Source organism: Doryrhamphus excisus, chromosome 15 (assembly GCF_030265055.1).
Source record: "Doryrhamphus excisus isolate RoL2022-K1 chromosome 15, RoL_Dexc_1.0, whole genome shotgun sequence".
Lineage (NCBI taxonomy): Eukaryota > Metazoa > Chordata > Actinopteri > Syngnathiformes > Syngnathidae > Doryrhamphus > Doryrhamphus excisus.
In genome coordinates this window covers 15,855,041-15,876,318 of record NC_080480.1, presented here as the reverse complement: position 1 = coordinate 15,876,318, position 21,278 = coordinate 15,855,041, and the positions used below count along the sequence as shown (strand labels likewise).

The window sequence follows — 21,278 nt, the reverse complement described above, 5'->3', positions numbered from 1 at the left end:
AATATTATTAGAACTATTATGATTATTATAATTATTATATTAATGCTAATTATTATATTAATTATATGTAATATTGTTATATTTGCATATTTTACATAATAATAATATAATAATTATTATTTTAATTTTATTGTAATTATAATATTTTATTATTTTTAAAATATTTGAATATAAATATAAAATAATAAATAATAATAGCAGATTGCATGACAATTTTACAGATACAATAATACCAGGTGGACTGTTACGTGTAAAATATATAGTCTGCCCCCCGCCCCCGTAAATTTTGTCATATCAATGCGGCCCGCGAGTCAAAAAGTTTGCCCACCCCTGCTCTATATCATGCTTTTTGTTATTGTTTCCTCAAGGCAGGGGTCTCTAAAGTGGAGTCCGGGAGCCGTTTTCAGTCCCTTAGCATATTCTGTAAATGAAATAAGATAAGATATGCCTTTATTTGTCCCTCAGTGGGGAAATTTGCATTGCAGAGCAGCAAGAGTACAGAATCAGTTAAGCAGTCCAAAATACACAATATTGAAAAATAACACTTGAAGATGTCTGAAAAGGAGTAGGAAGAAGCAGAAGTTAGTCATTAATATGGGTTCCAAACTGTCCACATCATTTAAGATGTACTAACTGTACAGACGTTTTGTTAATTTTATCATAAAAGTGCAAAAAGAAGATAACCGAGACGTCCAAATAATTTAGTTTAGCTACACGACTATGGGTGGGGCTACACGACTATGGGTGGGGCTACACACCGATGGGTGGCGCTACACGACTATGGGTGGCCCTACACAATTATGGTGGCGCTACACACCGATGGGTGGCGCTACACAACTATGGGTGGTCCTACACAATTGTAGGTGGCGTTACACAACTAAGGGTGGCGCTACACAGCTATAGGTGGCGGTACACAGCTATGGGTGGCGCTACACAGCTATGGGTGGCGCTACACACCTATGGATGGCGCTACACAACTATGGGTGGCGCTACACAACTATGGGTGGCGCTACACAACTATGGGTGGCGCTACACAATTATGGGTGGCGCTACACAGCTATGGGTGGGGTGGCGCTACACACCGATGGGTGGGGTGGCGCTACACACCGATGGGTGGCGCTACACACCCATGGATGGCGCTACACAACTATGGGTGGCGCTACACAGCTATGGGTGGCGCTACACAGCTATGGGTGGGGTGGTGCTACACAGCTATGGGTGGCGCTACACAGTTATGGGTGGCGCTACACAGTTATGGGTGGCGCTACACAGTTATGGGTGGCTCTACACAGCTATGGGTGGCGCTACACAGCTACGGGTGGGGTGGTGCTACACAGCTATGGGTGGCGCTACACAGTTATGGGTGGCGCTACACAACTAAGGGTGGCGCTACACAGCTACGGGTGGCGCTACACAACTACACAACAGTATACGGTACTTACTACTACAGTTGTCCAGTGTTTATGTAACATAAATAGTTTTTTCATTTATAAGTTGCAGGAACAGCCAACCTATGGAAAAAAGTATGATTTATACTCCGGAAAATACAGTAATTTGTCGAATATTAATGTTTTTTATAGTAGTCACTTGTTTTGGATTATTTTAGCAACTTTATGGTACATATAAAAATAATGTATCCCATAAGAACAACCTATGTACAGTATATCTGTCAACAAATAACATTCAATATGTCATTTTTTGTTTAAAAAAATTAACAAAAAAAAGGGAAAAAAAATTAAAAAATTAAGTTGTTTATTTCCTACCACAGGCCCAATAAACACCGTATTCATCTTTAGAATCCTTTGTCGTATTATTTCATAAAGTGGACCAATCTTCCACCACTCATAATGTTAAATATTACAATGCAGTAACGTTTTGTGTAATAGTACTCTTACTGCTGCTCATAGTAATACTCATAGACATTCCAATCATACTGTATATTGTTATGTAACATGAAACGGATGTTAATGTTAATGTTGCTTCAAAATGACAGACAAACCATAAAAAGTCAATTTTTTTCAATTCATAATTCACTTCTGCGTCAGGAGATATTAATACCCGGTGAGGCTGAATGATTACTGAGAAGCGCCCGCAGATAAGAATAATCACTAGAATAAATGTTGGGATTTAACATTAAAATTCATGAACACTGCCCACTCTTTTTTTTTTTTTTTCTTGAATTTATCATATGGAGGTATTTCCGGGGCGAGTGGAACCTGGTTCTGACTTCCATTTTAATGGCGGGAGCTTACCTCCCGAGACCCTTAGTTCCTCTTGTGCGCCCCACTTCATGCATGGCAGCGAGACAGGAAGTTGGAGTGCATAAATGACACATACTGCCGAACGGATGCAAGCAAAATGGTGTCTGTCAAGAATATTAATGAGCCGCGTAGCCAGGGTTGAGGAAAAGATGGCGTTTTTTGTATAGGATGCACTTCAACGCTCGTATACTGAATACTAACCAACACTTCCTCTCTTCTTCTTATGTTTACCACTGGAAATCTCACAGCAACAACCCAACTACTGGAGCTTTAAGGTGAGTACTGCATGTCATAGAATATAAAATATGAATGAATGTAGTAAATATTCCAAAAAATCAAAATATCCAAAAAAAAAAACAAACAAGAACCGGGATATAACTTTCCCACTTTTGGACAGATTTAGTAGAGATACTCAATTGTTTTAGGCCACCATTAAAAGTAAAAGTACACATAATGTACACTGCAAAACTGCTGCTCAAGCTCAGTGATCAATTATATAATAATGATTATTGAATTGAATTGAATTGAATTATTGAATGATGATTATATTATTAATTAGCCTATTATTATTACTATCATCATTCTTCTTCTGATTATTACTACTACTACTACTACTAGTGGCTTATTAGTATTAATAAGTATTATTAGTATTAGTATTGGCTTATTAGTATTAGCCAATAAGCAGGCTAATAAGCTAATACTAGCCTACTAGCCTACTACTACTACTATTAATAGTACTACTACTACAACTTGTAGTAATAGTAGTAGTATTAGTAGGCTAATACTAGCCTACTACTACTAATACTATTAGTAGTATTACTACTAATACTAATGCTAATAAGCTAATAAGCAAGCTAATAAGCAAGCTAATACTAGCCTACTACTACTACTACTACTAATACTACTAGTACTACTAATACTACTACTAGTAGTAGTACTACTACTAGTAGTAGTAATAGTAGTAGTATTAGTAGGCTAATACTAGCCTACTACTACTACTACTACTAGTAGTAGTAGTAGGCTAGTATTAGCTTGCTTATTAGCCTACTACTACTAGTAGTAGTAGTAGTACTACTAGTAGTAGTAGTAGTAGGCTAGTATTAGCTTGCTTATTAGCTTGCTTATTAGCCTACTACTACTAGTAGTAGTAGTAGTACTACTAGTAGTAGTAGTACTACTAGTAGTAGTAGTAGTAGTAGTAGTAGTAGGCTAGTATTAGCTTGCTTATTAGCTTGCTTATTAGCCTGCTTTTGCCTTATTATATGAAATTTGTCAGAGATTTTTTTGTAAAAAAAAAAAATCCATAAATAAATTTAAAAAATCAATAAAAAATATGACATTTTTTTTTGGGCCTAAACATTTTTTTTAGTTCTAAAAATACAGGCCTAAAAATTACAGCAACGTAACACGGAGGACAAAAACAGCAACATTAGCATAGCTACGTGACGCTACAGCGCTAACGTTACACTCCCATTCAAACAGTAAAAAGAAGTAAAAACAAAGATCAAACTCTGTCTGTAGCGAACTGATTAATAGTTGCCACAGCTATTTTAAGACGTGTAGAGAAGCATGGCGGACATAATACACGGGGCAAAAAACTGAAAAGCTGAGCACATCTTCTCTCGAAAATGATGCAAACAGGTAAGGGAGATGTGCTCACCAACGGGCTCCAGGGACATATATTACTTTTAGAACATTTTTTTTCCCGGTTTATTTTAAATGCATCATGAAGTCATGTCGTTTTGACGACCTTTGAGCGTGATGGAAACACGACAGTGTGACCTCCAATCTGTCTGTCTGGTCAACTGTCAAGGCTCCTGCATGCATATATACAGTGTGTGTGTGTGTGTGTGTGTGTGTGTGTGTTTAGAGGGTTATGGAGGCGGCCATGTCAGGGTTGACAACAGCTTAAACTTCCCTTGCTCCGTTTAATCTGCCGTCGACTATTCTTAGAGGATTTATGATCAACCCCGTCAACCCCCCCCCTTGGTAATATTTGGTAAAAACGTGACTTCCCCTGATGTGCTATGTTGTGACGGAGGAGAAATAAGCAGCGTTAAGACGTATAGATCACTTCAAGTCGGTCTCCCGCGGACTGTTGTCCGTCACGGAAGTCGTCAGGGAGGGGGTCGTGCTAAACAATGCAACTATCGATGTGTGAGAGTGCATTGAAAGTAAAAAAAAAAAAAAGTCCTCATGCTTATCTGCGGTGTATTTTTCCCCCTCCATTCCAGCTCGGCTCTCAGCGTGACAGGGTGGAAATGTCACTGAATATCAATAGCCGTGTTCCTTGACCCGTAGTGGGAGGCGCGGCAGTTTATCTATCACTCGGAGGATTTTTATTCCCGGCGTGATTGATGGGAATTAGAGCGCCGCTCGCAAGTTAAATGATAACCTTTGCCTTTATCGTTCTGCGTGATTTAGCTCCAGCAATTAGATTCCAACTTTGTTTATTATGGCAACAATTTACAAGACAAATAAGCAAACTGTGGCCATCATTAAAACCGTCTTAAGCAACGTTTAAGTTCACCGATCAATATATATATATATATAAAATACATCGATAAAGTGTTGAAAATATAAACAATAAACTGTCTACACGCTATTTGATAAGCCACAACAAATGTCAGCGAGGGAGGAAGTCTTACTCTACAGTCCCTCATCCACTTCCTGTTCTATGGTCATCATCATATTTTACATAGTTTGCCATCACCAGTTACTGTAGTAACAAACACAAAGATTGAACTAACTTTTACTGATATTTTTTCCACTCAAATTGTCATCCATTTCACTGTAGTGGGTTTCAGCGCCCCCCCCCCCCCCCGATCTTCCAATAAAGCCCCCCCCCCCCCCCCCCCCCCCCCCACACACACACACACACATTTTGAAAAGCACTGCTGTAACCAAGTTAGCTTCCATTCTGCTGTTGATGTACAGTATGGATAACACAGCATCTAAATGTAAACAAACAATGCATTATGGGATATCCCCAGCTGGACTAAGTCAATATGACAGCATATCCAAGACATGATTCAGGTCATCGCATTCTCAGAAAATCTTAATTTGTTTGCCACATGGTGTCCTCAAGTGTTCCTGGCGTTTAAAGAGAGAGTATACGTTAAGCTTATTTCTCCTCCTTCAACATGGCTGACACCTCATTTCACACTAAAGCGCTTTAAAGCCCGACTCCCAAGATCTTCTCCGCCGGCAAGAAAAATAAAGCACAAGTGCAAATGTTTATATAATGGCTCTTCATAGTAATAGTTTGAGCTTGTGGGCACAGGGGCGATGCACAGGTAGAAGAAAATAAACACATTCCACGGCTATTTGATGCCATCGCTGCAATTTGCTTCTGCTAATAGAGAGCCACTGTAGTCCACTGGGGTATATTGTGTCGGGGGGGTTGTGTATCCAGGCAGAAGATTGGCCTCAGTGGGGGGGGGACATTAGAGAGTCGAATAATGAAGGTGGGCAAGGAGCGTTACTGATCTTTGACTGCTGTTTTTAAGGCCCGATTTGACAAAATGCTAACTTTATCTTGCCATATACGGGATCTTTGTTGATCGACTACCAAAACACTAATCAAAGATCCTCTATATGGCAGGATGAAGCTGGCGTTTTTGCCGTACGGCCATAAAAACAGCAGTCAAGGGTCCTCTATAGCAGGGGTCCCCAACCTTTTCCCATAGGTGTGATGGGAGAGATTAAATTAAATTAAATTAAATTAAATTAAATTAAATTAAATTAAATTAAATTAAATTAAATTAAATTATGACTCATTTAAAAAATTAAATAAATAAATTATTTATTATTTCTGTCCGGCCCGGTAGCAAATGCGGACCAGTACCGGTCCCCAGCCTGGCGGTTGGGGACCCCTGCTCTATAGCGTCCCATAGGTGTGATGGGAGACAGTTAATAAGTTAAATTTAATTTAATTTAATTTAATTAAATTACGACTCATTAAAAATGAGTCGTTAATAAATTATTTATTATTTCTGTCCGGCCCGGTAGCAAATGCGGACCAGTACCGGTGCCCAGCCTGGTGGTTGTGGACCCCTGATCATCCCATAGGTGTGATGGGAGACAGTTAATTTTTAAATTTAAAGTTTAATTTAATTTAATTTAATTTAATTTAATTTAAAAATAAAAATGAGTCGTTAATAAATTATTTATTATTTCTGTCCGGCCCGGTAGCACATACGGACCAGTGCCGGTCCCCGGCCTGGCGGTTGGGGACCCCTGCTCTATAGCGTCCCATACTAGGTGTGATGGGAGACAGTTAATAAATTAAATTAAATTAAATTAAATTAAAAAATAAAAATGAGTCATTGATAAATTATTTATTATTTCAGTCCGGCCCGGTAGCAAATGCGGAACGGTACCGGTCCCCGGCCCGGCAGTTGGGGACCCCTGCTCTATAGCGTCATTGTCAACTGGTGGGTTTTTGGACTTGATCCTCAAAAACAGCAGTGTAACATTGACATGGGGATTTTGGGTTTTCAATGAATGTTACACGATAAAAACAAAGATGGCAATCATATGACAGCGGCATTCATATGTTACATTCTATCATTTTCTATTTATCATTTATACCAAATATGTTTTTTTTTAATTATGTTAAAGAACCCGAGTTTTAAATAATCATTGCAGTTAATCAATGTACGACACAAACACAGCATGGTCGTCACCCCCGTAGGAACACACACAGGCTTATCGGTCCAAACGGGTGTTCCTCCACATGTTTACAAAGTGACCGCTATCACACGACCCTCGTGTGTGTGTGTGTGTGTGTGTGTGTGTGTGTGTGTGTGTGTGTGTGTGTGTGTGTGTGTGTGTGTGTGTGTGTGTGTGTGTGTGTGTGAATAATGCATGACGGTGGCAGAAGGCAGACCCATATAGAGAGCGGTATCAAGTCAGTGATAGCTTTAGGCACAAATGATGAATAATGTAGCGGACTTCCTTTGATGCAAAACACTGCTGATGGATTCATGGCGGGCTAATAAACAGTAATGTGACTTCAAGCTAGTTTCAACGTTTAGGGGGAATTAAGTGAAGAAGAAACATTTTATTGGCTCCCTTAAGGCAAAGGCACTTTTTTATTCATGCTGGCTGACACACTATGTAGGATCTACATATATGTTATGTATACGCCAGTGGTGTCATTAGGTCTATTTTAGGGGGACTTCAGCCCCCCTAAATAATTTTATATTTTTTATTGATTTTTTTTTTTTTTTTTTACAAAAAACCTCTGACAAATTTTATATAATAGTGCAAAAACAGGCTAATACTAGCCTACTAGTAGTAGGGGGTTTTAGGGGGACTTCAGACCCATAAAATGTTCTTAAGCCCCCCTAAATAATTTTATATTTTTTATTGATTTTTTTTTTAACAAAAAAAATTTCATATAATAAGGCAAAAGCAGGCTAATAAGCAAGCCAATAAGCAGGCTAATACTAGCCTACTTGTAGTAGGGGTTTTTTAGGGGGGCTTCTGACTCACAAAATGTTCTTAAGCCCCCCTAAATAATTTGATATTTTTTATTGATTTTTTTAACAAAAAAATCTCAGACAAATGTCATAATAGGGCAAAAGCAGGCTAATAAGCAAGCCAATAAGCAGGCTAATATTAGCCTACTAGTAGTAGGGGGGTTTTAGGGGGACTTCAGACCTTTAAGCCCCCCTAAATAAGTTCATATTTTTTATAGATTTTTTTTTCTTTTTAATTTTTTTAAAATGTATTATTTATTAAAAAAAATATTTTTTAATTATTTTTTTCTTTTTTTTTACAACAAAAATCTCTGACAAATGTCATATAATAGGGCAAAAGCAGGCTAATACTAGCCTTCTAGTAGTTGGGGGGTCTTAGGGGGGCTTCGGACCTTTAAGACCCCCTAAATAATTTCATATTTTTTATTGATTTTTTTTTCTTTTTCTTTTTCTTTTTCTTTTTTTTTTTTTTTTTTTTTTTTTACAACAAAAATCTCTCCAATCTGTCCAAAAGTGGGAAAGTTATATCCCGGTGTCTTATTTGGTTTTTTTTTTTATTTTTTTGAATGTCATATCCTGTGCGTCCTCAGAACCCAGTAACGCAACCCAATACCTCCCCACCAACATGGCTCCACACAACAATGGAGTGGAACAGAATGAAATACATCTCCCATGAATGAATTCTCCAGGGAAGGAAGTCAAGTCCCAACAGTGTAGAAATGTTAATAGTTGAGTAACAAGAGCAGCACCTCCACTGCCTGGTGTCAAGTGTGCATCCCGGTCCACCACGCGAAAAAACAACCAGCACCGAGGCATTGTGGGAGCTCATTACCGCAGCACTCTGAGCCCGAGTGCCAGAGGATCAGACAGACGGTCCATTCGGCTGAATCCACAGAGCCAGCGCGGAGGATTTGTATGAGCTTGCCCCCCCCAAAAGTGCTCATTTAAAGTTTATGGCAGCTCGGGGGTTTGGAGTTTGGATAAGGGCGCGAGGGGAGGTGTGCAAAGTCCGGCAAACATGACACAACTTTATGCAAAGCCCCAAAACACATTTTACGACTTGCCGCCATTTTGTGTGGTTTTATTTGTTTTTAGCATCCCCGATAAGCAGTAGAAAGAAGCAGAGCTTAAGCATGACTCGGCATGTTTGTGTTATGTCCTTATGTCTTACAGAGCCGCAGCCCTCGTCATTCCCAGTCCACCCAGTCCGGGCTTGCCGACCAGGCCACCAAGCTCTCCTTTGCCTCCGCCGAGTCCCTGGAGACCATGTCCGAAGCCGACGTTCCCATCGGGTTCAACCGGATGAACCGATTCCGTCAGAGCCTCCCGCTGTCACGTTCTGCCAGCCAGAATAAGCTACGCTCTCCAGGTGAGCACTTAGCATTAATTATTCTTAATTTTTAATTATATTAGATATGTATTTTTTTTTTTATAATTTCTATTTTTTTTTTCTCCCAATGTTATATTTCAATAATGTGAGGCGGGTCCACACCCAAAAAATCACTCTAATATCATTTTTAAAGAAATATTATCGACATTCTGATGACTATTAAGACCAAAGTGGCCAGTCCTATCTAGTACCTATCCATGCTCTCCATGTTTATACTAACTTGTCTTGTCTCTAACATGTTTTTTAACGACTGGTCTTTTCTTTTGCTTTGTGTGTTCTTTGTGTTTGGACCGCGCTCTCTACCAAGATGAATTTGCAGGTTAGTCAGGCGTCAGACACATTTGTCCAATCAAGGTTTTTCCATCCAGTGTTTACATATTCACGCTTCGATGATGCACATACTGTATGAATATATAATATATGATGACGTGACGTATAAGTAAAACTATTTTTTCATGTCTGTATCATATTCTAACTAATAAAACCCTACATTTGCAAGGTAGGTATCGACTAGATTCCTCAAGTGAATTTTTTTAAACATTAGGATTTTATTCCCAGCGTGATTAATGGGAATTAGAGCGCCGCTCACATAGATATACGTATACATATATATAATACACCGATAAGGTGTTGAAAATATAAACAATATACTGTCTACTCACTATTTGATAAGCCACAACAAATGTCAGCGAGGGAGGAAGCCTTACTCTACTGTCCCTCATCCACTTCCTGTTCTATGGTCATCATCATATTTTACATAGTTTGCCATCACCGGTACCCTACTGTAGTAACATCTCAAAAAAACACAAACATAACTTAAAACATTACTATTATTCATTCATTCATTTATTCAATTAACCTAGCATGTTTTTTGGAATGTGGGAGGAAACCGGAGTCCCCGGAGAGCACGAGCATTGAACTCAGGTCTCCTAGCTGTGAGGCCTACGCGTTAACCACTCGTCTGCCGTAGGATTCCTTATTTATAAATGGAATATTTTACTAGTTAGAGCATCGGAAATGTGTTTACGACCTCCTAAATATGGCTTTTAACACTATTAGAGCCCTCTAGACATGAAATAACACCCCTATAGTCACCTTTAGACTCATTAATTTTCTACCGCTTATCCTCATGAGGGTCACAGGGGGTGCTGGAGCCTATCCCAGCTGTCTTCGGGCGAGAGGCGCGGGGTACACCCTGGACTGGTGGCCAGCCAATCACAGGGCACATATAGACAAACAACCATTCACACTCACATTCATACCTATGGACAATTTGGAGTCACTAATTAGCCTAGCATGTTTTTTTGGAATGTGGGAGGAAACCGGATGTACGCATGCACGGGGAGAACATGCAAACTCCACACAGAGATAGCCGAAGGTGGAATCGAATCCGGGTGTCAGGGTGTGAGACAGCGCGCTAACCACTTGACCCGTTTGTCATCTAATTAATGTATTTCTTACACATTTGGAAAAAGCGTCCAGTGACAATTTCAGTGTTTGTGTATATTTGTGGTGATACAAACGTAATCGTGTTTGTGTTTTTTTAGGCGTGCTGTTCCTGCAATATGGGGACGAGACGCGCCGCGTGCACATCACCCACGAGCTGAGCAGCCTGGACACGCTGCACGCCCTCATCGTGCACATGTTCCCCCAGAAACTGACGGCGGGTATGCTCAAGTCACCCAACACGGCCATCCTGATCAAGGACGAGGCACGGAACGTCTTCTACGAGCTGGAGGACGTGCGTGACATCCAGGACCGCAGCGTCATCAAGATCTACCGCAAGGAGCCCATCTACGCCTCCTACCCGGCCGCCGCACACCTGGCCAACGGAGACCTGCGGGTTCTTATCATTATTTATTTCTCATTCATTCATTACGAGGGTCGCGGGGGTGCTGGAGCCTATCCCAGCTGTCTTTGGGTTGGACTGGTGGCCAGCCAATCACAGGGCACATATAGACAAACAACCATTCACACTCACATTCATACCTATGGACAATTTGGAGTCGCTAATTAACCTAGCATGTTTTTTTTGGAATGTGGGAGGAAATCGGAGTACCCGTGGAAAACCCACACATGCACGAGGAGAACCTGGAAACTCCACACAGAGATGGCCGAGGGTGGAATTGAACTTGGGTCTCCTATTTGTGCAGCCTGTGTGCTAACCACTCGTACACCGTGCAGCCCCTAAAATGTTTTATTTCCTTTCATTTACAAATTTGGGTAATAAGAGTTTAAAAGTCAATATAGGGGTGTTATTTTGTGTCTAGAGGGCTCTAATAATGCTTAAATATTCATTCATTTTCTACCGCTTATCCTCACGAGGGTTGCCGGTGTGCTGGAGCCTATCCCAGCTGTCTTCAGGCGAGAGGCAGGGGTACACCCTGGACTGGTGGCCAGCCAATCACAGGGAACATATAGACAAACAACCATTCACACTCACATTCATACCTATGGACAATTTGGAGTCGCTAATTAACCTAGCATGTTTTTTTGGCGTGTGGGAGGAAACCGGAGAAAACCCACGCATGCACGGGGAGAACATGCAAACTCCACACAGAGATGACCGAGGGTGGAATTGAACCCTGGTCTCCTAGCTGTGAGGTCTGCGCTCTAACCACTCGACCACCGTGCTGCCATTATTTATTTTTATTTCCTTTATTTAGTTTTATTATCGTAACATTACCGGCTGCACGGCGGTCTAGTGGTTAGCGCGCAGATCACAGGGTCTCACAGCTAGGAGACCAGGGTTCAATTCCACCCTCGGCCATCTCTGTGTGGTGTTTGCATGTTCCCACATTCCAAAAACATGCTAGGTTAATTAGCGACTCCAAATTGTCCATAGGTATGAATGTGAGTGTGAATGGTTGTTTGTCTATATGTGCCCTGTGATTGGCCGTCGCCCGAAGACAGCCGGGATAGGCTCCAGCACCCCCCGCGACCCTCGTGAGGAAAAGCGGTAGAAAATGAATGAATAAATGAATCCAAACTTTACATTAATCCGATCCCCTATGCTGCTCACAGCCACTAGAGGGCGTATTTGAACACACTCTAGGGATCGGTATGATATTCTGACATGTTTTAACCAGCGTTTATAATTTTCATTTCATATCTTTCGTCAAACATTTTGTCTCTCGACGTTAACACCAAATTCCCGGGAAATCGCATCACGGGTAATGTAGCGAACGGCGTCGCTTCCTGTTGCAAGAATGCAGAACTAATGAGCATCCTTAGCGAGCTAATAGTGTTTTCTTGTCTTGTGTGTGTTTTCAATGGTAAGTTTGACAGGCTGTTACAGCGGATACCATTTAACAGGTATTCCTCCTGGAAATGTATTTTTCTTATCTTCACTACGCCATCTGTTGCCACACACACACACACACACACACACACCAGAGGACAATGTTGCGACGTCAAACGAGCACATTTTTACATTTCTGCTTCAGCGATGATCAAGAAAGGCCTCAGGGAGACAGATTTTTTTTTTTTTTTGGTAATAATTATTTCCAACAAAAAAACGCCCGCTTAGCCGCGCCTTGTGAATGCAAGCGTCATTAGCTGTGCACACAGAAACAGAAAGCATGATGGCAGGGTATTGTACAGAACACAAACAAGTGGTAAATGGACATGGCGGGGACACACAAAGCAGGAAATCGACATTTTTTTTTTCTGGTTTGAGTTTTAGCAAAGGAGGAATCAACATCGCTAGACACTACCGTGGAGCCGGAACGGCGCACCGTAACCGCAGTTTGATTTCCCTTTTCATTTTATGTCCAGTAAAGCTGAACCGTTAATACAAACGTGTCAACGTGAACATGCAATTTAACTCTTGAATGCATCACAGTTCTCCATTTTGTTGCATTTTTATAGTTTCACTTTCGGTTTCGGTCTGTACAGTACTGATAAATAGATATTCAAACCGGGGCAAAACATTTCGGCCCCGGGGGGCATGGCAAAAAATAATTGAGTACCACTGCCTTGGTGGGAATCAAACCCATGCTGTCTGCACAAAAAACATCAGCGTATCATTCATTCATTCATTCATTCATTCATTTTCTACTCATTTTTTCCTCACGGGGGTCGCGGGGGTGCTGGAGCCTATCCCAGCCTATCACAGGGCACATATAGACAAACAACCATTCACACTCACATTCATACCTATGGACAATTTGGAGTCGCTAATTAACCTAGCATGTTTTTGGAATGTGGGAGGAAACCGGAGTACCCGGAGAAAACCCACGCATGCACGGGGAGAACATGCAAACTCCACACAGAGATGTGGAATTGAACCCTGGTCTCCTAGCTGTGAGGTCTGCGTGCTAACCACTAGACCGCCGTGCTGCCATCAGCGTATCAAATAGATAAAATGCTCAAAGAAAGAAAAAACAAAGGTGCCCGAACCCACGATCTGTTGGCTGTGAGGCCGTGAACATGTTAACCACTCATCCACCGTGCCGCCGACGGTTTCAGGAGTGTAGGAAATGGAAATCTATTCCTTATTCCTTACTACTACTCAACAATCGTATCCACTTTTACATCCAATATGTAGCTAACATCCCAAAATTCAAGGAAATCAATGATTCCGGAAAGTAGGAATGACTTAAATGCTTAAATAATCCGACAATTGAGAGCAGATGATTTCCCGTTTTAATGGCTGTAATCGGGAATTGGAGCACAATTTTATGATGCGGTGCAAAAAGCAACCTGTATTTTATATCATAATGACATAATTATGTAAAAGCATCTGGTATCAGCTGCGTTTCCATAGTAACAGCATCCCTGCTTCCTGGTTCCAGAGAGAGATGGTCTACTCGTCCCGTGACTCCTCCCCAACACGCCGCCTGAACACGCTCCCCTCCTCGTCGGCCTCCTCCGGGTCGCCGTCCCGATCCCGCCTCTCCTACAGCGGAGGCCGCCCGCCGTCCTTCGCGGGGCCTCACGAGCAAGCCCGCCACCCCCACCACCCGTCGGCCGCCCACGTAGCCAACGCCGGCCTCTCTCCCTCGCCAAGCGCCATCCTGGAGCGCCGTGACGTCAAGCCGGACGAGGAGGTCTCGGCAAAGAATCTGGCGCTCATGAAGAACGAGTCTCTGTACGCGGACCCCTACAGTCTCATGCACGAGGGCCGACTCAGCATTGCTTCTACGCAGTCGCTGGCCGCCATCGGCGACCCGTTCAGCTTCCCCGTGTCCACGGGGCTGTACCGCCGCGGCTCCGTGCGATCCCTCAGTACCTACTCCGCAGCCGCCCTGCAGGGGGAGCTGGACGATTCCCTCTACAAGCCCGGGGGGCCGCTGTACTCCGACACATACTCGGCCACACTCGGTATGGGCTTTCGCATGCCGCCTTCGTCCCCGCAAAAGATCCCAGACATGCACCTTCGGGACAGGGACTCGTACTCCAGCAGGGCCTCACCCGTCAGACAGAGCTTTCGCAAAGACTCCTCCTCTTCTGTGTTCATGGACAGCCCCAAGTCCAGACCTAATTCCGGCTCTGAGCCTCTGTGTCTGACAGCCGGACCAGGGGAGGGGGGCAGGGCCACGCCGGCGTTTGGTTCCTCGCTTTCCGGACCGGACGCCGATGCCAGCAGGTGAGTAAGAAGGAATGAAAGGGCCTTTTACCTTTACCTTACCTTTACCTTACCTTACCTTTACCTTACCTTTACCTTATTTCAACCTTACCTTTACCTTATTTCAACCTTACCTTTACCTTATTTCAGCCTTACCTTTACCTTATTTCAGCCTTACCTTTACCTTACCTGTACCTTTACCTTTACCTTACCTTTACCTTATTTCAGCCTTACCTTTACCTTTACCTTAACTTTACCTTATTTCAGCCTTACCTTTACCTTACCTTTACCTTATTTCAGCCTTACCTTTACCTTACCTTTACCTTATTTCCACCTTACCTTTACCTTACCTTTACCTTATTTCAGCCTTACCTTTACCTTACCTTTACCGTATTTCAGCCTTACCTTTACCTTATTTCAGCCTTACCTTTACCTTATTTCAACCTTACCATTACCTTACCTTTACCTTATTTCAACCTTACCATTACCTTACCTTTACCTTACCTTTACCTTATTTCAGCCTTACCTTTACCTTACCTTTACCTTATTTCAGCCTTACCTTTACCTTACCTTTACCTTACCTTTACCTTACCTTTACCTTACCTTTACCTTACCTTTACCTTACCTTACCTTTACCTTACCTTTACCTTACCTTTACCTTACCTTTACCTTATTTCAGCCTTACCTTTACCTTACCTTTACCTTATTTCAGCCTTACCTTTACCTTACCTTTACCTTATTTCAGCCTTACCTTTACCTTACCTTTACCGTATTTCAGCCTTACCTTTACCTTATTTCAGCCTTACCTTTACCGTATTTCAGCCTTACCTTTACCTTACCTTTACCTTATTTCAACCTTACCATTACCTTACCTGTACCTTTACCGTATTTCAGCCTTACCTTTACCTTACCTTTACCTTATTTCAACCTTACCATTACCTTACCTGTACCTTTACCTTTACCTTACCTTTACCTTATTTCAGCCTTACCTTTACCTTTACCTTTACCTTTACCTTTACCTCACCTTTACCTTATTTCAGCCTTACCTTTACCGTACCTTTACCTTATTTCAGCCTTACCTTTACCTTACCTTTACCTTATTTCAGCCTTACCTTTACCTTACCTTTACCTTATTTCAGCCTTACCTTTACCTTACCTTTACCGTATTTCAGCCTTACCTTTACCTTATTTCAGCCTTACCTTTACCGTATTTCAGCCTTACCTTTACCTTACCTGTACCTTACCTTTACCTTATTTCAGCCTTACCTTTACCTTTACCTTTACCTTTACCTCACCTTTACCTTATTTCAGCCTTACCTTTACCGTACCTTTACCTTATTTCAGCCTTACCTTTACCGTACCTTTACCTTATTTCAGCCTTACCTTTACCTTACCTTTACCTTATTTCAACCTTACCATTACCTTACCTGTACCTTTACCTTTACCTTACCTTTACCTTATTTCAGCCTTACCTTTACCTTTACCTTTACCTTTACCTCACTTTTACCTTATTTCAGCCTTACCTTTACCGTACCTTTACCTTATTTCAGCCTTACCTTTACCTTACCTTTACCTTATTTCAGCCTTACCTTTACCTTACCTTTACCTTATTTCAATGCATGCTCTCTAAGATAAGACTCTGCGTGAGAGCGGATGCTGCAGTTTTCTGTGTGTTCTCCGACAGGGATCATCGTCTGGAGCGCATGGAGGCCATGGAGAAGCAGATCGCCAGCCTGACTGGTCTGGTCCAGAGCGTTCTGACCAGAGCGCCGGACAGTGACAGCACGTAAGACTTTCCAGCCCGTTTCACCTCCTCACGGTCACAGCTCCATACAACCTTGACAGTTGCAGCAACATCTCAACTGTCTCATGCCGTTTCCTTGGCAACGGCGCATAGAAAGGACAGGGAGAGTTGGCAAGTTGACACATGAATTTGACAACTGAATCACGCCACCTCAGCAGAGAGAGGACACACAATTTCAGATTATAGAAACACAAACATCTCCTTTAGCGACAACGCAACTGTCCACAAATGTTGCTTCTGTTAGCGTTAGCACTGTAATGGGCTAGCCCTGTGTGGCCCTTGATCCTCAGATGCGGCCTGCTGCGTCTCTGCATGATGGCGGGCTGCCCCCCGGACCAGGGAACCGACTTCTCACGGACATTACCTTTCTCTTCCAGCGACAAGACCGACACCAACAGCGAAGGCTCCGCCACAGGAAGTGAGTACGCCAGTCGGTGTCGATGTAAAACCGCCGCTAATGAGAATCGTTTCATTTCAGACGTTAGTTAGTAGTGGAATCAAACTAGCGACAACCCTCAAATTAGTCTACGTCTACGGTATTGTGTAATACCTTAAAGGTCCCAAATTGTAGTATTGTCTTAAGTCTCGGAGTGTTAGCCTTGATGTTGGAATTCAGGCAGTGCTTTCAGAGCTGGAGCCTATCCCAGCTGTCTTCGGGCAAGAGGCGGGGTACACCTTGGACTGGTGGCCAGCCAATCACAGGGCACATTTAGACAAACAACCATTCACACTCATATTCATACCTATGGACAATTTGGAGTCGCTAATTAACCTAGCATGTTTTTGGAATGTGGGAGGAAACCGGAGTACCTGGAAAAAACCCACACATGCACGGGGAGAACATGCAAACTCCACACAGAGGGTGGAATTGAACTCGGGTCTCCTATTTGTGAAGCCTGTGTGCTAACCACTCGGACACCGTCGTGCAGCCCCAACAAGGTTTTATTTCCTTTTATTTACAAATTTGGGTAATAAGAGTTTAAAAGTCAATATAGGGGTGTTGTTTCATATCTAGAGGGCTCTAATAATGCTTAAATATTCATTCATTTTCTACCGCTTATCCTCACGAGGGTTGCCGTGGTGCTGGAGCCTATGCCAGCTGTCTTCGGGCGAGAGGCGGGGTACACCCTGGACTGGTGGCCAGACAGCCAATCACAGACAAACAACCATTCACACTCACATTCATACCTATGGACAATTTGGAGTCGCCAATTAACCTAGCATGTTTTGCAGCTGTGATCGACTCGGGTCTCCTAGCTGTGAGGCCTGCGCGCTAACCACTCACACACTGTGCAGTGCGATGTAGGATTTCATATTAATAAATACAATATTTTAATAGTTAGCGCGTCAAAATTGTGTTTACGACCTCCTAAATATGGCTTTTAACACTATTAGAGACCTCTAGACATGAAATAACACCCCTATAGTCACCTTTAGACTTTCATTCATTCATTTTCTACCGCTTATCCTCACAAGGGTCATGGATGGGGGGGTGCTGGAGCCTATCCCAGCTGTCTTCGGGCGGAGAGGCGGGGTACACTCTGGACTGGTGGCCAGCCAATCACAGGGCACATATAGACAAACAACCATTCACACTCACATTCATACCTATGGACAATTTGGAGTCGCTAATTAACCTAGCATGTTTTTGGAATGTGGGAGGAACCGGAAAAAACCCCACGCATGCACGGGGTAGAACATGCAAACTCCACACAGAGATGGCCGAGGGTGGAATTGAACTCTGGTCTCCTAGCTGTGTGGTCTGCGCGCTAACCACTCGACCACCGTGCCACCTGCTTGCACTTATTCTGTAATTAAATAGTAATTAAATACAAGCCGTCAATGAAGGTAAACAATCCGCAAAACAGATGATGATGTTTGGTGCTCATCAGTCCGATCAGGTTTTCTTCATGGGGGACCTTTAAGGTTATTTTATTAACATTACATTCTCTTCTTAGCATTATTATTATTATTATTATTATTATTTGGGTAACTGGCTGTTTCTATATTCCAGCAGGACGGCTAAAGAAGAAAGGTAGTTGCCATTTCATTTCTCCTTTACCCTTTGACCTCTGTATGGGTGTCTTCCTACCCGGGAGTGCAGACCCCCTCTCCTTCGTCCCTCCTTTGTCTACGTTTTCAATTCTTCTGCTTGGTTATTTCGAGGACGCTCACAGTGTTGTCATAGACAGGACACTGTGTGGAGGCTTATATATATTTCTATATATATGTGTGTGTGTGTGTGTGTGTTTGGCTAGGGAGTGATGGTCTTTCCTCCCAGAGCGGTGTGTTAAGATAAGAGCATGGTTACCCCCCCTTGTGTGTTCCAACTGGGCCCACTAATTGCACCTAGCAATGGTTTACTAATAGCATGAGCTCACACATCTCCGGTGGGGCGATTAGGGTTTTTGTGGATATGTTCCTTTCACACGGCGTACACACACCGTGTACACGTGTATATCTACGTTTAAGTGTGTACCTGTGTAAGACACCCCCCTTTACAGCGTACGCGTACCCCCCCGACTGACGCCCGCTGAATTAACCCGCTTGCTTCCCACCTCGAACCTCACGGTGAACCCTCCACACCCTTCCCTTCCCTTCCCGCTCTGATTTGATTGGCAGCTCACACTCCCTCGGCGCCGCTGGCGCTGATGCCGCCGCCGCCGTCCAACTCGACGCCGTTGAACAACGTCAGCCGCCTACAGATGCAGCTCCACCTGCACGGCCTGCAGCAGAACGCCAACGACTTGCGCCAGCAGCTCAGCCAGCTGCGGAAGACACAGGTACGTTTGTGATTATATTACTGTTATTACAGTATTAACTATGAGACTATTTGGTGCAAATCTGGATAAAGATTCAAAGGTGCAGATGCAAGAGTTATTTTCACATTTTTTTCCACATTTTTTCACATTATTTTTCAGTTTTTTTTGTCACTTCCGACTGAATAATGCATGAATTTTAATAACAAAACTCAGAATGAGGACATCCCATGATAGGTTTTGATTTATTTATTTATTTTTGGCAGGATTTGTGGCACTCCCTGTAGGTTATGCCAAAAATATGTATTTAAAAATAAATATTCCTTTTGGAATGTGTGCTGGCGTACATGAAACACAGATACAGTATTATCATCATATGGACAATTTATTTATTATCATTCATTCATTCATTCATTCATTTTCTACCGCTTTTTCTAACGAGGGTCGTGGGGGTGCTGGAGCCTATCCCAGCTGTCTTCGGGCAAGAGGCAGGGTACAAAAATATGTTTATGACCTCCTAAATATGGCTTTTAACACTATTAGAGCCCTCTAGACATGAAATAACACCCCTATAATCACCTTTAGACTTTCATTCATTCATTTTCTACCGCTTACCCTCATGAGGGTCGCGGGGGGGGGTGCTGGAGCCTATCCCAGCTGTCTTCGGGCGAGAGGCGGGGTACACCCTGGACTGGTGGTCAGCCAATCACAGGGCACATATAGACAAACAACCATTCACACTCGCATTCATACCTATGGACAATTTGGAGTCGCTAATTAACCTAGCATGTTTTTGGAATGTGGGAGGAAACTGGAGTACCCGGAGAAAACCCACGCATGCACGGACATTGAACTCAGGTCTCCCAGCTGTGAGGCCTGCGCACTAACCACTCATACACCGTGCAGTGCGATGTAGGATGTAGGAATATTTTACTAGTTAGAGTGTCAAAATGTGTTTATAACACTATTAGAGCCCTCTAGACATGAAATAACACCCCTATAGTCACCTTTAGACTTTCATTCATTCATTTTCTACCGCTTATCCTCACGAGGTTCGTGGGGGGGTGCTGGAGCCTATCCCAGCTGTCTTTGGGCGAGAGGCGGGGTACACCCTGGACTGGTGGCCAGCCAATCACAGGGCACATATAGACAAACAACCATTCACACTCACATTCATACCTATGGACAATTTGGAGTCGCTAATTAACCTAGCATGTTTTTGGAATGTGGGAGGAAACCGGAGTACCCGGGAAAAAAAACCCCACTCATGCACGGGGAGAACATGCAAACTCCACACAGAGATGGCCGAGGGTGGAATTGAACCCTGGTCTTCTAGCTGTGAGGTCTGCGCGCTAACCACTCGACCACCGTGCAGCCTGGTCACTGAAAAAATTTACTCCATTCATTCGTTTTCGATGCCGCTTATCCTCACTAGGGTCGCAGAATTGTCAATTTATTGCCAATTTCTCTGCAAATTCTCTTGTTTTTAAACGGCTTTTGTTAGTGTGTTCCAAATTTGATGGTGATTCAGCCCACACTAATTTTACAGTGGATGTTTTTATGAAAAAAAAAACACCTTATGGTGAATTTGTCATTAGACTAATAGCCCAGGCAACACAGTGAGGGTGAATGTTTTGACACACATTCATCCTAGTGTGTGGAGCTGGAGGTAGGAGGTTGGCAATGGCCGTCATTGGGATTGTTTGGCTTTTTTTTTATCTACTGGCCATGTTTCCCAACTTCCTCAACGTTATAGTAATTATTTTAGTACATTGGAGTGGGAATGCTATTGATTTTGTGCACACAGTGGCCAATTTGGCACATTTGTCAGTGGCCATTGCTTGCCATTTTAATCCACTTCTTCTACCGGTTTTCATATTTTACATTAAAAACGAATGTTGTGGGCGGCACGGCGGTCTGGTGGTTAGTGCGCAGACCTCACAGCTAGGAGACCAGGGTTCGGTCCCCGCCCTCGGCCATCTCTGTGTGGAGTTTGCATGTTCTCCCCG

The 21,278-nt window shown here is 42.8% G+C and overlaps 1 protein-coding gene across 12 annotated transcripts in view; it reads left to right on the top strand.

Moving 5' to 3' along the window:
- Nucleotides 1-21,278, top strand: part of LOC131102953 (SRC kinase signaling inhibitor 1-like) — a 104,165-nt gene that overhangs the window by 65,023 nt on the left and 17,864 nt on the right. For 6 of the 12 annotated variants that reach the window (XM_058048676.1, XM_058048670.1, XM_058048675.1 and 3 more), the window contains 9 exons: nt 2,510-2,536; nt 8,921-9,116; nt 9,445-9,456; nt 10,685-10,980; nt 13,934-14,727; nt 16,391-16,492; nt 16,801-16,928; nt 18,525-18,545; nt 19,133-19,293. In XM_058048676.1, coding sequence (XP_057904659.1) covers nt 2,510-2,536; nt 8,921-9,116; nt 9,445-9,456; nt 10,685-10,980; nt 13,934-14,727; nt 16,391-16,492; nt 16,801-16,928; nt 18,525-18,545; nt 19,133-19,293 — 1,737 coding nt within the window. The remainder of the gene's footprint in view (nt 1-2,509; nt 2,537-8,920; nt 9,117-9,444; nt 9,457-10,684; nt 10,981-13,933; nt 14,728-16,390; nt 16,493-16,800; nt 16,929-18,524; nt 18,546-19,132; nt 19,294-21,278) is intronic. The other 6 variants (XM_058048678.1, XM_058048677.1, XM_058048671.1 and 3 more) reach the window with 6 other exon arrangements.